The sequence below is a fragment of the Callionymus lyra genome, chromosome 4, assembly GCF_982586985.1.
Source record: "Callionymus lyra chromosome 4, fCalLyr1.hap1.1, whole genome shotgun sequence".
Classification (NCBI taxonomy): Eukaryota; Metazoa; Chordata; class Actinopteri; order Syngnathiformes; family Callionymidae; genus Callionymus; species Callionymus lyra.
In genome coordinates this window covers 1,191,932-1,205,839 of record NC_141821.1, presented here as the reverse complement: position 1 = coordinate 1,205,839, position 13,908 = coordinate 1,191,932, and the positions used below count along the sequence as shown (strand labels likewise).

General features: G+C 44.5%; 1 protein-coding gene across 5 annotated transcripts in view; it reads right to left on the bottom strand.

The window, feature by feature from the left end:
* Positions 1-1,254: 1,254 nt before the first annotated feature.
* The window catches only part of dnajc13 (dnaJ homolog subfamily C member 13), a 66,426-nt gene continuing 53,772 nt past the window's right edge, over positions 1,255-13,908 (bottom strand). For 2 of the 5 annotated variants that reach the window (XM_087788419.1, XM_087788421.1), the window contains 5 exons: positions 9,605-9,784; positions 9,395-9,535; positions 9,191-9,334; positions 9,034-9,133; positions 1,256-1,812 (listed from right to left, as the gene is read on the bottom strand). In XM_087788419.1, coding sequence (XP_087644545.1) covers positions 1,715-1,812; positions 9,034-9,133; positions 9,191-9,334; positions 9,395-9,535; positions 9,605-9,784 — 663 coding nt within the window. In that variant the 3' untranslated portion in view covers positions 1,256-1,714. Of the gene's footprint in view, positions 1,813-7,626; positions 7,736-9,033; positions 9,134-9,190; positions 9,335-9,394; positions 9,536-9,604; positions 9,785-13,908 lie in introns of all 5 variants that reach the window. The other 3 variants (XM_087788418.1, XM_087788420.1, XR_015710855.1) reach the window with 2 other exon arrangements.

The following is a 13,908-nucleotide window of genomic DNA, read 5'->3' as shown; positions in this document are numbered from 1 at the left end:
TTGATACTAGTTGATGTTTAATGACACCAGAGTTGATACTAGTTGATGTTTAATGACACCAGAGTTGATGTTTAATGACACCAGAGTTGATACTAGTTGATGTTTAATGACACCAGAGTTGATACTAGTTGATGTTTAATGACACCAGAGTAAATACTAGTTGTTTAATGACACCAGAGTTGATACTAGTTGATGTTTAATGACACCAGAGTTGATACTAGTTGATGTTTAATGACACCAGAGTAGATACTAGTTGATGTTTAATGACACCAGAGTTGATACTAGTTGATGTTTAATGACACCAGAGTTGATACTAGTTGATGTTTAATGACACCAGAGTTGATACTAGTTGATGTTTAATGACACCAGAGTTGATACTAGTTGATGTTTAATGACACCAGAGTTGATACTAGTTGATGTTTAATGACACCAGAGTAGATACTAGTTGATGTTTAATGACACCAGAGTTGATGTTTAATGACACCAGAGTAGATACTAGTTGATGTTTAAACACACGATCAAAGAGTAAATTAAATAACAAAACTGTGAAGAACTTCTTGTTCGTCACGTGACTCGTTGACCCGTTACTTCATCCAGTGGTGACGTCATAAGCTTTTCGTGCCCCTGAGATGTGCCCCTCTGGCTCCACCTACTGGTCAAAAGTACCCCTGCACTGAAAGTACATTTCTACCGTCGTCACCTGAAGCCGTTGACACCTGTCAATCAATCAGACAGTGAGGTTGTGACCAGAAGGACACACTGGTTCTTCCCTTTTATTCTTAAAATGTTATGTACAAGTGCTTGGATTTCTTTGTCGATGTACATTCAATAGAAATTATCATTTTACAAGTCGCTCGGCAAACTTCTCCAGATCATGTGGACTTTCTTGATTGAGCGGCAGGAAGGAGACGCTGAAGGTGACACGGACGAGGAGGAGGCGAGGAGGAGACGAGGAAGGAGACGAGGAAGGTGACACGGACGAGGAGACGAGGAAGGTGACACGGATGAGGAAGGAGACGAGGAGGAGACGAGGAAGGTGACACGGACGAGGAGACGAGGAAGGTGACACGGACGAGGAGACGAGGAAGGTGACACGGATGAGGAAGGAGACGAGGAGGAGACGAGGAAGGTGACACAGACGAGGAGACGAGGAAGGTGACACAGACGAGGAGACGAGGAAGGTGACACAGACGAGGAGACGAGGAAGGTGACACGGACGAGGAGACGAGGAAGGTGACACGGATGAGGAAGGAGACGAGGAGGAGACGAGGAGGAGACGAGGAAGGAGACGAGGAAGGTGACACAGACGAGGAGACGAGGAAGGTGACACAGACGAGGAGACGAGGAAGGTGACACGGACGAGGAGACGAGGAAGGTGACACGGATGAGGAAGGAGACGAGGAGGAGACGAGGAGGAGACGAGGAAGGAGACGAGGAAGGAGACGAGGAAGGTGACACGGACGAGGAGACGAGGAATGTGACAGGGACGAGGAGGAGACGAAGAAGATGAGGAGGAGGACGAGGAAGAAAGTAAAAAAATGTTTGGATACAAAAAGTCTGAGCGCCACAGAAGGTCCTGCAGTTTAAAATCATGGTGAAGATCATAAGGAGGCGTCAGCAGCTGCTCCTTCATCTCCGCCTCTCACGGAGTCGATCACCTCCTGATCGTCCGTGGAGGCGCTGGTCAGTCTGAGTGGGGAGGACACCAGGAGCCTCAGCCTTGGTCTCCGCTGTCATTGTCCACTGGGGGCGGAACGATGGACATGACGGTGGCGCCGGATCCTGCGGTCAGGTAGCCTGCTACTCCTGGACCTGTGGAGGAGGACACGTGAGTCATCTGAAGGAGCGACCAGCACAGGAGGACCATGAGGTCCACGAGGTCCACGAGGTCCACGAGGACCACGAGGACCACGAGGTCCACGAGGACCACGAGGTCCACGAGGTCCACGAGGACCACGAGGTCCACGAGGTCCACGAGGTCCACGAGGTCCACGAGGACCACGAGGACCACGAGGACCACGAGGACCACGAGGACCATGAAGACCACAAGGTCCACGAGGACCACGAGGACCATGAAGACCACAAGGTCCATGAGGACCACAAGGTCCATGAGGACCACGAGGTCCATGAGGACCACGAGGTACATGAGGACCATGAGGACCACGAGGTCCACGAGGACCATGAAGACCACGAGGTACATGAGGACCATGAAGACCATGAGGTCCACGAGGACCATGAGGACCACGAGGTCCATGAGGTCCATGAGGACCACGAGGTCCACGAGGTACATGAGGACCATGAGGACCACGAGGTCCACGAGGACCATGAAGACCACGAGGTACATGAGGACCATGAAGACCATGAGGTCCACGAGGACCATGAGGACCACGAGGTCCATGAGGACCACGAGGTCCACGAGGACCACGAGGTCCACGAGGTACATGAGGACCACGAGGTCCACGAGGTCCATGAGGACCACGAGGTCCACGACGACCACGAGGTCCACGAGGTCCACGAGGACCATGAGGATCACGAGGATCATAAGGACCTCCTTCTAAAACAGTCCAACTGATCTTAAGTTTCCTGTTACAGTCAGAGATGCTTGTTCTTCACTCAAAACATTTGAATTAAATACATTATTATACAATAATAATAATATAATTTGTATTCAAATAATAATATACTTTATATTCAAATAATAATAATATAATTTATATTCAAATAATAATAATGAACTTTATATTCAAATAATAATAATAAACTTTATATTCAAATAATAATAATATACTTTATATTCAAATAATAATAATGTACTTTATATTCAATTAATAATAATAATGTACTTTATATTCAAATAATAATAATAATATAATTTCTATTCAAATAGTAATAATATAATTTCTATTCAAATAGTAATAATATACTTTATATTCAAATAATAATAATATAATTTATATTCAAATAATAATATTACATTTTATATTCAAATAATAATAATATGCTTTATATTCAAATAATAATAATATAATTTATATTCAAATAATAATAATATAATTTATATTCAAATAATAATAATATAATTTATATTCAAATAATAATAATATCATTTATATTCAAATAATAATCATATACTTTATATTAAAATAATAATAATATACTTTATATTCAAATAATAATAATAATATACTTTATATTCAAATAATAATAATAATATACTTTATATTCAAATAATAATATTATACTTTATATTCAAATAATAATATCATTTATATTCAAATAATAATATCATTTATATTCAAATAATAATAATATACTTTATATTCAAATAATAATAATAAACTTTATATTCAAATAATAATAATATACTTTATATTCAAATAATAATAATAAACTTTATATTCAAATAATAATAATATACTTTATATTCAAATAATAATAATATACTTTATATTCAAATAATAATAATATACTTTATATTCAAATAATAATAATATACTTTATATTCAAATAATAATAATAAACTTTATATTCAAATAATAATAATATGCTTTATATTCAAATAATAATATGCTTTATATTAAAATAATAATAATATACTTTATATTCAAATAATAATAATATACTTTATATTCAAATAATACAATTTATATTCAAATAATAATAATATACTTTATATTCAAATAATAATAATTAACTTTATATTCAAATAATAATAATACACTTTATATTCAAATAATAATAATACACTTTATATTCAAATAATAATAATATACTTTATATTCAAATAATAATAATATACTTTATATTCAAATAATAATATACTTTATATTCAAATAATAATAATAAACTTTATATTCAAATAATAATAATAAACTTTATATTCAAATAATAATAATAAACTTTATATTCAAATAATAATAATATACTTTATATTCAAATAATATACTTTATATTCAAATAATATAATTTATATTCAAATAATATAATTTATATTCAAATAATATAATTTCTATTCAAATAATAATAATATAATTTCTATTCAAATAATAATAATATAATTTCTATTCAAATAATAATAATATAATTTCTATTCAAATAATAATAATATAATTTCTATTCAAATAATAATAATATAATTTATATTCAAATAATAATAATATCATTTATATTCAAATAATAATAATATACTTTATATTCAAATAATAATAATATACTTTATATTCAAATAATAATATACTTTATATTCAAATAATAATATACTTTATATTCAAATAATAATAATATAATTTATATTCAAATAATAATAATAAACATCATTTCAACTGATCCTGGACCAGATCTTCATGGACTCAAGACTGTTTGTGTGACGACGACACTGACATCAACACACTTTACAAACAGAAGCGACGACAACATGCGAGTTTGTAGCAGAAAATAAATATAAGTAAATATACAAGAACATAAATATTAACAGAACATTAAGATGAAATAAAAGCAATGAAAAGACAATAAGAAATAAACATTAACGTGAAATAAGAAACACGACTTGTTTGACAATAAAGTGTAGAGATAGTTGAAGACACAGGAGAGAGTGAAAGAGTGATGAGCTGAAAGAGTGATGAGTTGAAAGAGTGATGAGTTGAAAGAGTGACGAGTTGAAAGAGTGACGAGTTGAAAGAGTGATGAGTTGAAAGAGTGACGAGTTGAAATAGTGACGAGTTAAAAGAGTGATGAGGTGAAAGAGTGATGAGTTGAAAGAGTGATGAGTTAAAAGAGTGATGAGTTGAAAGAGTGATGAGTTAAAAGAGTGAAGAGTTGAAAGAGTGACGAGTTGAAAGAGTGACGAGTTGAAAGAGTGATGAGTTGAAAGAGTGACGAGTTGAAAGAGTGATGAGTTGAAAGAGTGACGAGTTGAAAGAGTGACGAGTTGAAAGACTGATGAGTTAAAAGAGTGATGAGTTGAAAGAGTGATGAGTTAAAAGAGTGACGAGTTGAAAGAGTGACGAGTTGAAAGAGTGACGAGTTGAAAGAGTGATGAGTTGAAAGAGTGATGAGTTAAAAGAGTGATGAGTTAAAAGAGTGATGAGTTAAAAGAGTGATGAGTTGAAAGAGTGATGAGTTGAAAGAGTGATGAGTTAAAAGAGTGATGAGTTGAAAGAATGATGAGGTGAAAGAGTGATGAGTTGAAAGAGTGATGAGTTAAAAGAGTGATGAGTTGAAAGAGTGATGAGTTGAAAGAGTGATGAGATGAAAGAGTGACGAGTTAAAAGAGTGACGAGTTAAAAGAGTGACGAGTTGAAAGAGTGATGAGTTAAAAGAGTGATGAGTTAAAAGAGTGACGAGTTAAAAGAGTGACGAGTTGAAAGAATGATGAGTTGAAAGAGTGATGAGTTAAAAGAGTGATGAGTTAAAAGAGTGATGAGTTAAAAGAGTGACGAGTTGAAAGAGTGATGAGTTAAAGGAGTGATGAGTTAAAGGAGTGATGAGTTAAAAGAGTGATGAGTTAAAAGAGTGATGAGTTAAAAGAGTGACGAGTTGAAAGAGTGATGAGTTGAAAGAGTGATGAGTTAAAAGAGTGACGAGTTGAAAGAATGACGAGTTGAAAGAGTGATGAGTTAAAAGAGTGATGAGTTAAAAGAGTGATGAGTTAAAAGAGTGACGAGTTGAAAGAGTGACGAGTTAAAGGAGTGATGAGTTAAAAGAGTGATGAGTTAAAAGAGTGATGAGTTAAAAGAGTGACGAGTTGAAAGAGTGATGAGTTAAAAGAGTGATGAGTTAAAAGAGTGATGAGTTAAGAGAGTGACGAGTTAAAAGAGTGACGAGTTGAAAGAATGATGAGATGAAAGAGTGACGAGTTGAAAGAGTGACGAGTTGAAAGAGTGATGAGATGAAAGAGTGACGAGTTGAAAGAGTGATGAGTTGAAAGAGTGATGAGTTAAAAGAGTGATGAGATGAAAGAGTGACGAGTTGAAAGAGTGATGAGTTGAAAGAGTGATGAGTTAAAAGAGTGATGAGATGAAAGAGTGACGAGTTGAAAGAGTGATGAGTTGAAAGAGTGATGAGTTAAAAGAGTGATGAGTTGAAAGAGTGATGAGTTAAAAGAGTGATGAGTTGAAAGAGTGATGAGTTGAAAGAGTGATGAGTTGAAAGAGTGATGAGTTGAAAGAGTGATGAGTTAAAAGAGTGATGAGTTAAAAGAGTGATGAGTTAAAAGAGTGATGAGTTGAAAGAGTGATGAGTTGAAAGAGTGATGAGTTAAAAGAGTGATGAGTTGAAAGAGTGATGAGGTGAAAGAGTGATGAGTTGAAAGAGTGATGAGTTAAAAGAGTGATGAGTTGAAAGAGTGATGAGTTGAAAGAGTGATGAGATGAAAGAGTGACGAGTTAAAAGAGTGACGAGTTAAAAGAGTGACGAGTTGAAAGAGTGATGAGTTAAAAGAGTGATGAGTTAAAAGAGTGACGAGTTAAAAGAGTGACGAGTTGAAAGAATGATGAGTTGAAAGAGTGATGAGTTAAAAGAGTGATGAGTTAAAAGAGTGATGAGTTAAAAGAGTGACGAGTTGAAAGAGTGATGAGTTAAAGGAGTGATGAGTTAAAGGAGTGATGAGTTAAAAGAGTGATGAGTTAAAAGAGTGATGAGTTAAAAGAGTGACGAGTTGAAAGAGTGATGAGTTGAAAGAGTGATGAGTTAAAAGAGTGACGAGTTGAAAGAATGACGAGTTGAAAGAGTGATGAGTTAAAAGAGTGATGAGTTAAAAGAGTGATGAGTTAAAAGAGTGACGAGTTGAAAGAGTGACGAGTTAAAGGAGTGATGAGTTAAAAGAGTGATGAGTTAAAAGAGTGATGAGTTAAATAGTGACGAGTTGAAAGAGTGATGAGTTAAAAGAGTGATGAGTTAAAAGAGTGATGAGTTAAGAGAGTGACGAGTTAAAAGAGTGACGAGTTGAAAGAATGATGAGATGAAAGAGTGACGAGTTGAAAGAGTGACGAGTTGAAAGAGTGATGAGATGAAAGAGTGACGAGTTGAAAGAGTGATGAGTTGAAAGAGTGATGAGTTAAAAGAGTGATGAGATGAAAGAGTGACGAGTTGAAAGAGTGATGAGTTGAAAGAGTGATGAGTTAAAAGAGTGATGAGATGAAAGAGTGACGAGTTGAAAGAGTGATGAGTTGAAAGAGTGATGAGTTAAAAGAGTGATGAGTTGAAAGAGTGATGAGTTAAAAGAGTGATGAGTTGAAAGAGTGATGAGTTGAAAGAGTGATGAGTTGAAAGAGTGATGAGTTGAAAGAGTGATGAGTTAAAAGAGTGATGAGTTGAAAGAGTGATGAGTTAAAAGAGTGATGAGTTGAAAGAGTGATGAGTTAAAAGAGTGATGAGTTGAAAGAGTGATGAGTTGAAAGAGTGATGAGTTGAAAGAGTGATGAGATGAAAGAGTGATGAGATGAAAGAGTGACGAGTTAAAGAGTGATGAGTTAAAAGAGTGATGAGTTGAAAGAGTGATGAGTTGAAAGAGTGATGAGATGAAAGAGTGATGAGATGAAAGAGTGACGAGTTGAAAGAGTGATGAGTTAAAAGAGTGCAGCTACAGGTGAGCACGACAGGTGAGGCTGCAGGACTAAGATGGTCTACCTGAGTGAGAGCAACAGAGAGAGGAGGAGGGCTCTGAGGTCCAGCTCTGGACTCTAGAGACCTCCTCTCAGGGGGCTGCTGGCGGCCAGGAGGGAGGGAGTGGACACGCCTGAGGAGAGGAGGAGAGAGGAGGAGAGGAGGAGCGGAGGAGCGGAGGAGCGGAGGAGAGGGGGAGCGGAGGAGAGGAGGAGCGGAGGAGAGAAGGAGAGGAGGAGGGAGGAGCGGAGGAGAGGAGGAGGGGAGGAGCGGAGGAGAGGAGGAGCGGAGGAGAGGAGGAGGTTGGAGCGGAGGAGAGGAGGAGAGGAGGAGCGGAGGAGAGGGGGAGGGAGGGGAGGAGGAGGGGAGGAGCGGAGGAGAGGAGGAGCGGAGGAGCGGAGGGGGGGAGGAGCGGAGGAGAGGAGGAGAGGAGGAGGGAGGAGCGGAGGAGGGGAGGAGCAGAGGGGGGGAGGAGCGGAGGAGAGGAGGAGCGGAGGAGAGGAGGAGAGGAGGAGAGGAGGAGCGGAGGAGAGGAGGAGAGGAGGAGCGGAGGAGCGGAGGAGAGGAGGAGCGGAGGAGAGGAGGAGAGGAGGAGCGGAGGAGCGGAGGAGAGGAGGAGCGGAGGAGAGGAGGAGAGGAGGAGCGGAGGAGAGGAGGAGCGGAGGAGAGGAGGAGAGGAGGAGAGGAGGAGCGGAGGAGAGGGGGATCGGAGGAGAGGAGGAGCGGAGGAGCGTTTGAAAGAAGGAGAGAAGTAGAGGAGGAGGGGAGGAGCGGAGGAGAGGAGGAGGGGAGGAGCGAAGGAGGGGAGGAGAGGAGGAGAGAAGGAGAGGAGGAGGGAGGAGCGGAGGAGAGAAGGAGAGGAGGAGGGAGGAAGGAGGAGCGGAGGAGCGGAGGAGAGGAGGAGCGGAGGAGAGGAGGAGCGGAGGAGGGGAGGAGCGGAGGAGAGGAGGAGGGGAGGAGCGGAGGAGCGGAGGAGGGGAGGAGCGGAGGGGGGAGGAGCGGAGGAGAGGAGGAGAGGAGGAGGGGAGGAGCGGAGGAGGGGAGGAGCGGAGGAGAGGAGGAGCGGAGGAGAGGAGGAGAGGAGGAGCGGAGGAGAGGAGGAGCGGAGGAGAGGAGGAGCGGAGGAGAGGAGGAGAGGAGGAGAGGAGGAGAGGAGGAGCGGAGGAGAGGAGGAGCGGAGGGAGAGGGAGGAGAGGAGGAGAGGAGGAGAGGAGGAGAGAGGGAGCGGAGAGACGGAGGAGAGGAGGAGAGGAGGAGAGGAGGAGAGGAGGAGCGGAGGAGAGGAGGAGAGGAGGAGAGGAGGAGCGGAGGAGAGGAGGAGAGGAGGAGAAGACACGAGAAGGGACACGGGCCGAGAGGTCAGAAGAGAGAAGAGGTCAGAGGTCAGCAGGTGAAGCTGCAGTGGGCGGGAGTGACGCCACGAGCACGCACCTGTCAGGTAACCTGCCGTCTGAGAGTCGGAGATGAACAGGTCGTGCTTCTGGTCCTTGAAGGCGCTCCACACAGAAGACTTGGCCAGGATCTCGTTGACCTGGAACACAAAGGTCATGGTGTCTCAGGGAAGACAACCTGGACCAGAATACTGCACCTGCTCCCCGAACTGAAGACTGCGGGTCATGGACTTGAGGGCTTTGACGATCTGGGCTTTTGTTGCCGAGGGGTTGTCCAGTGTCTCCAGCCCGATCCCTTCCAGAAGCTTGAGGAGGTACGGAACCAGCTCCACCCTGAGAGCCTGGAGAACAAAGAGGTCAAGCCTGGTCTCACCCGAGGCACTCGTCATGTCTGGTCTCACCTGAGCCACTAGTTCTGTCTGCTCCCTCTGGAACATCCTGTTGAGAGCTTCACACGCGTGTCCAGCCATGTCAGGACGGACCTTCATGCCGGTCATCAAGGGTCCGATGGTGTCCAGCGAGGCCACTGATCGCACACACAGCTGCACAGGAAGAGGAAGTAGACGCGTTCTCAGGGTCATGTACGTGATCCTCATGTCTGCGGGTCACACCTCGTTGTCCGACAGCACGTGGATGAGGCGGATGGCGCTCTTGGGCACGGCGTTGTTCCTGTGGTTCAAGGCCGACAGGACGCGAGGTAGGTGACCCAGAGGAGGAACCTGGTCCGCCAGCTGAGCCTGAGTGCTGAAGAGACAGACGGCCGCCGTGGTCACCGTCTCCAGGGCTTCTCCCTGTGGGGTCAGAGAGAGAGAGCGTGGAGGTCAGAGAGGGCGAGAGAGAGAGCGTGATAGGGTGTGTGAGAGAGAGAGAGAGAGAGAGAGAGAGAGAGAGAGAGAGAGAGAGCGAGAGTGTGAGAGAGAGACAGAGAGAGTGTGAGAGAGAGGGCGCGAGAGAGGGCGAGAGAGAGAGAGGGCGAGAGAGAGAGAGACAGAGAGAGTGTGAGAGAGAGGGCGAGAGAGAGGGCGAGAGAGGGGAGAGAGAGAGAGAGAGAGGGCGAGAGAGAGAGGGCGAGAGAGCGAGAGCGAGAGAGAGAGGGCGAGAGAGAGAGGGCGAGAGAGAGAGAGACAGAGAGAGCGAGACAGAGAGAGAGAGGGCGAGAGAGAGAGAGAGAGAGAGAGAGAGAGGGCGAGAGAGAGAGAGAGAGAGAGAGGGCGAAGAGAGAGAGAGGCGAGAGAGCGAGAGAGAGAGAGAGGGCGAGAGAGAGAGAGAGGGCGAGAGAGAGAGGGCGAGAGAGAGAGCGAGAGCGAGAGAGGGCGAGAGAAGAGAGAGAGAGAGGGCGAGAGAGAGAGGGCGAGAGAGCGAGAGAGAGAGAGAGAGGGCGAGAGAGAGAGAGGGCGAGAGAGAGAGAGAGAGAGAGAGAGGGCGAGAGAGAGAGAGGGCGAGAGAGAGAGGGGCGAGAGAGAGAGAGAGAGAGGGCGAGAGAGAGAGGGCGAGGAGAGAGCGAGAGCGAGAGAGAGAGCGAGAGAGAGAGGGAGGGCGAGAGAGAGAGAGAGAGAGAGAGAGGGGCGAGAGAGAGAGAGGGCGAGAGAGAGAGAGAGAGAGGGCGGTCTCGGGCGAGGAACCCTGGAGCTCACGTTAGGGTTGTTCTTCTCCCAGCAGCTCCGTCAGCGTCTCCAGCAGAGACACCAGGAACTCTCGAGGCTTCCTCAACACCCAGCCCGGCTGAGCGATGAAGATGCGCAGGAAGACTCCGCCCACTACGATCTCGCCATGTCCCGCCCCACAGGCCACCGTGAAGTCCTCGGGGAGCTGAGAACAAATCAGAGTTGTTTAGGGCGGAGTCATGAGGATCAATAAATCCATCATACATACATAAATACATCATCCACCTCTCCATCCATCCACCTCTCCATCCATCCATCTCTCCATCCACCTCTCCATCCATCCACCTCTCCATCCATCCATCCATCCATCTCTCCATCCATCCATCCACCTCTCCATCCATCCATCCATCTCTCCATCCATCTCTCCATCTCTCCATCCATCCACCTCTCCATCCATCCATCCATCCATCTCTCCATCCATCTCTCCATCTCTCCATCCATCCACCTCTCCATCCATCCACCCATCCATCTCTCCATCCATCTCTCCATCCATCCATCCATCTCTCCATCCATCCATCTCTCCACCTCTCCATCCATCCACCTCTCCATCCATCCACCTCTCCATCCATCCATCCATCCATCCATCTCTCCACCTCTCCATCCATCCATCTCTCCATCCACCTCTCCACCTCTCCATCCATCCATCCACCTCTCCATCCATCCATCCATCCACCTCTCCATCTCTCCACCTCTCCATCTCTCCACCTCTCCATCCATCCATCCACCTCTCCACCTCTCCATCCATCCACCTCTCCATCCATCTCTCATCCATCCATCCATCCATCTCTCATCCACCTCTCCATCCATCCATCCATCTCTCCACCTCTCCATCCATCTCTCATCCATCCATCCACCTCTTCATCCATCTCTCATCCATCCATCCATCCATCTCTCATCCACCTCTCCATCCATCCATCCATCTCTCCACCTCTCCATCCATCTCTCATCCATCCATCCATCTCTTCATCCATCTCTCATCCATCCATCATCCATCCATCCATCCACCTCTTCATCCATCTCTCATCCATCCATCCATCCATCTCTCATCCACTGACGTATAGAAACAGATCTACGAGACGAACCTTCCAGTTGACGTCAGGATTCTCCTTCTGCTGCTTAAAGTGTCTGAAAAGAGAGACTCAAGGTCAGCAGCAGCTCAGGTGTGTGTGTGGACCTGCTCACGTACTCCAGCATCATCTCGCGCACGGTGGTGGAAACCTTCTCTCTGGACTCGTCGTTCCAGATCAGCTCGGGGTTCTCGTGCGTGCCCTCGAAGATGTGCACGGCCGCCTCCGCGTTGTCCCTCATGGCGTCCATGAAGACAGCGGGCAGGAAGCGGATCATGGTGAGTCGCACCTGCACGGGTCACAACACGGGTCACAACACGGGTCAGACCAGCGGCTCGGACGAGACCAGGCACGTGCGCCGACCTTGGGCCCGACCAGCTTGTCCGAGGTCATCTTGGAGAAGAGCTCGGCGGTCTGCGTGCGGACCTGAGGGTGAGTGCAGTTGCAGAAGAGGTCCAGCAGGTAGATGAGCGCACCTGAGGGACACGAGAGACATGAAGGTGACATGAAGGTGACATGAAGGTGACATGAAGGTGACATGAAGATGACATGAAGGTGACATGAAGGTGACATGAAGATGACATGAAGGTGACATGAAGATGACATGAAGATGACATGAAGGTGACATGAAGGTGACATGAAGGTGACATGAAGGTGACATGAAGGTGACATGAAGGTGACATGAAGATGACATGAAGGTGACATGAAGATGACATGAAGATGACATGAAGGTGACATGAAGGTGACATGAAGATGACATGAAGATGACATGAAGGTGACATGAAGGTGACATGAAGGTGACATGAAGGTGACATGAAGATGACATGAAGGTGACATGAAGGTGACATGAAGGTGACATGAAGGTGACATGAAGGTGACATGAAGATGACATGAAGGTGACATGAAGGTGACATGAAGGTGACATGAAGGTGACATGAAGGTGACATGAAGGTGACATGAAGGTGACATGAAGGTGACATGAGAAGGTGACATGAAGGTGACATGAAGGTGACATGAAAGATGACATGAAGGTGACATGAAGGTGACATGAAGGTGACATGAAGGTGACATGAAGATGACATGAAGATGACATGAAGATGACATGAAGGTGACATGAAGGTGACATGAAGATGACATGAAGATGACATGAAGATGACATGAAGATGACATGAAGATGACATGAAGGTGACATGAAGGTGACATGAAGATGACATGAAGATGACATGAAGATGACATGAAGGTGACATGAAGGTGACATGAAGGTGACATGAAGATGACATGAAGGTGACATGAAGGTGACATGAAGATGACATGAAGATGACATGAAGGTGACATGAAGGTGACATGAAGGTGACATGAAGGTGACATGAAGATGACATGAAGATGACATGAAGGTGACATGAAGATGACATGAAGATGACATGAAGATGACATGAAGGTGACATGAAGGTGACATGAAGGTGACATGAAGGTGACATGAAGGTGACATGAAGGTGACATGAAGATGACATGAAGATGACATGAAGGATGACATGAAGGTGACATGAGTGACATGAAAGGTGACATGAAGGTGACATGAAGATGACATGAAGATGACATGAAGGTGACATGAAGGTGACATGAAGGTGACATGAAGGTGACATGAAGGTGACATGAAGGTGACATGAAGGTGACATGAAGATGACATGAAGATGACATGAAGGTGACATGAAGGTGACATGAAGGTGACATGAAGGTGGGACATGAAGGATGACATGAAGGATGACATGAAGGTGACATGAAGGTGACATGAAGGTGACATGAAGGTGACATGAAGGTGACATGAAGGTGACATGAAGATGACATGAAGGTGACATGAAGGTGACATGAAGATGACATGAAGGTGACATGAAGGTGACATGAAGATGACATGAAGATGACATGAAGGTGACATGAAAGGTGACATGAAGGTGAATGAAGATGACATGAAGGTGACATGAAGGTGACATGAAGGTGACATGAAGGTGACATGAAGGTGACATGAAGGTGACATGAAGGTGACATGAGATGACATGAAGGTGACATGAAGGTAACATGAAGGTGACATGAAGATGACATGAAGGTGACATGAAGTGAATGAAGGTGACAGAAGGTGACATGAAGATGACATGTGGTGACAGAAGGTGACATGAGGTGACATGAAGA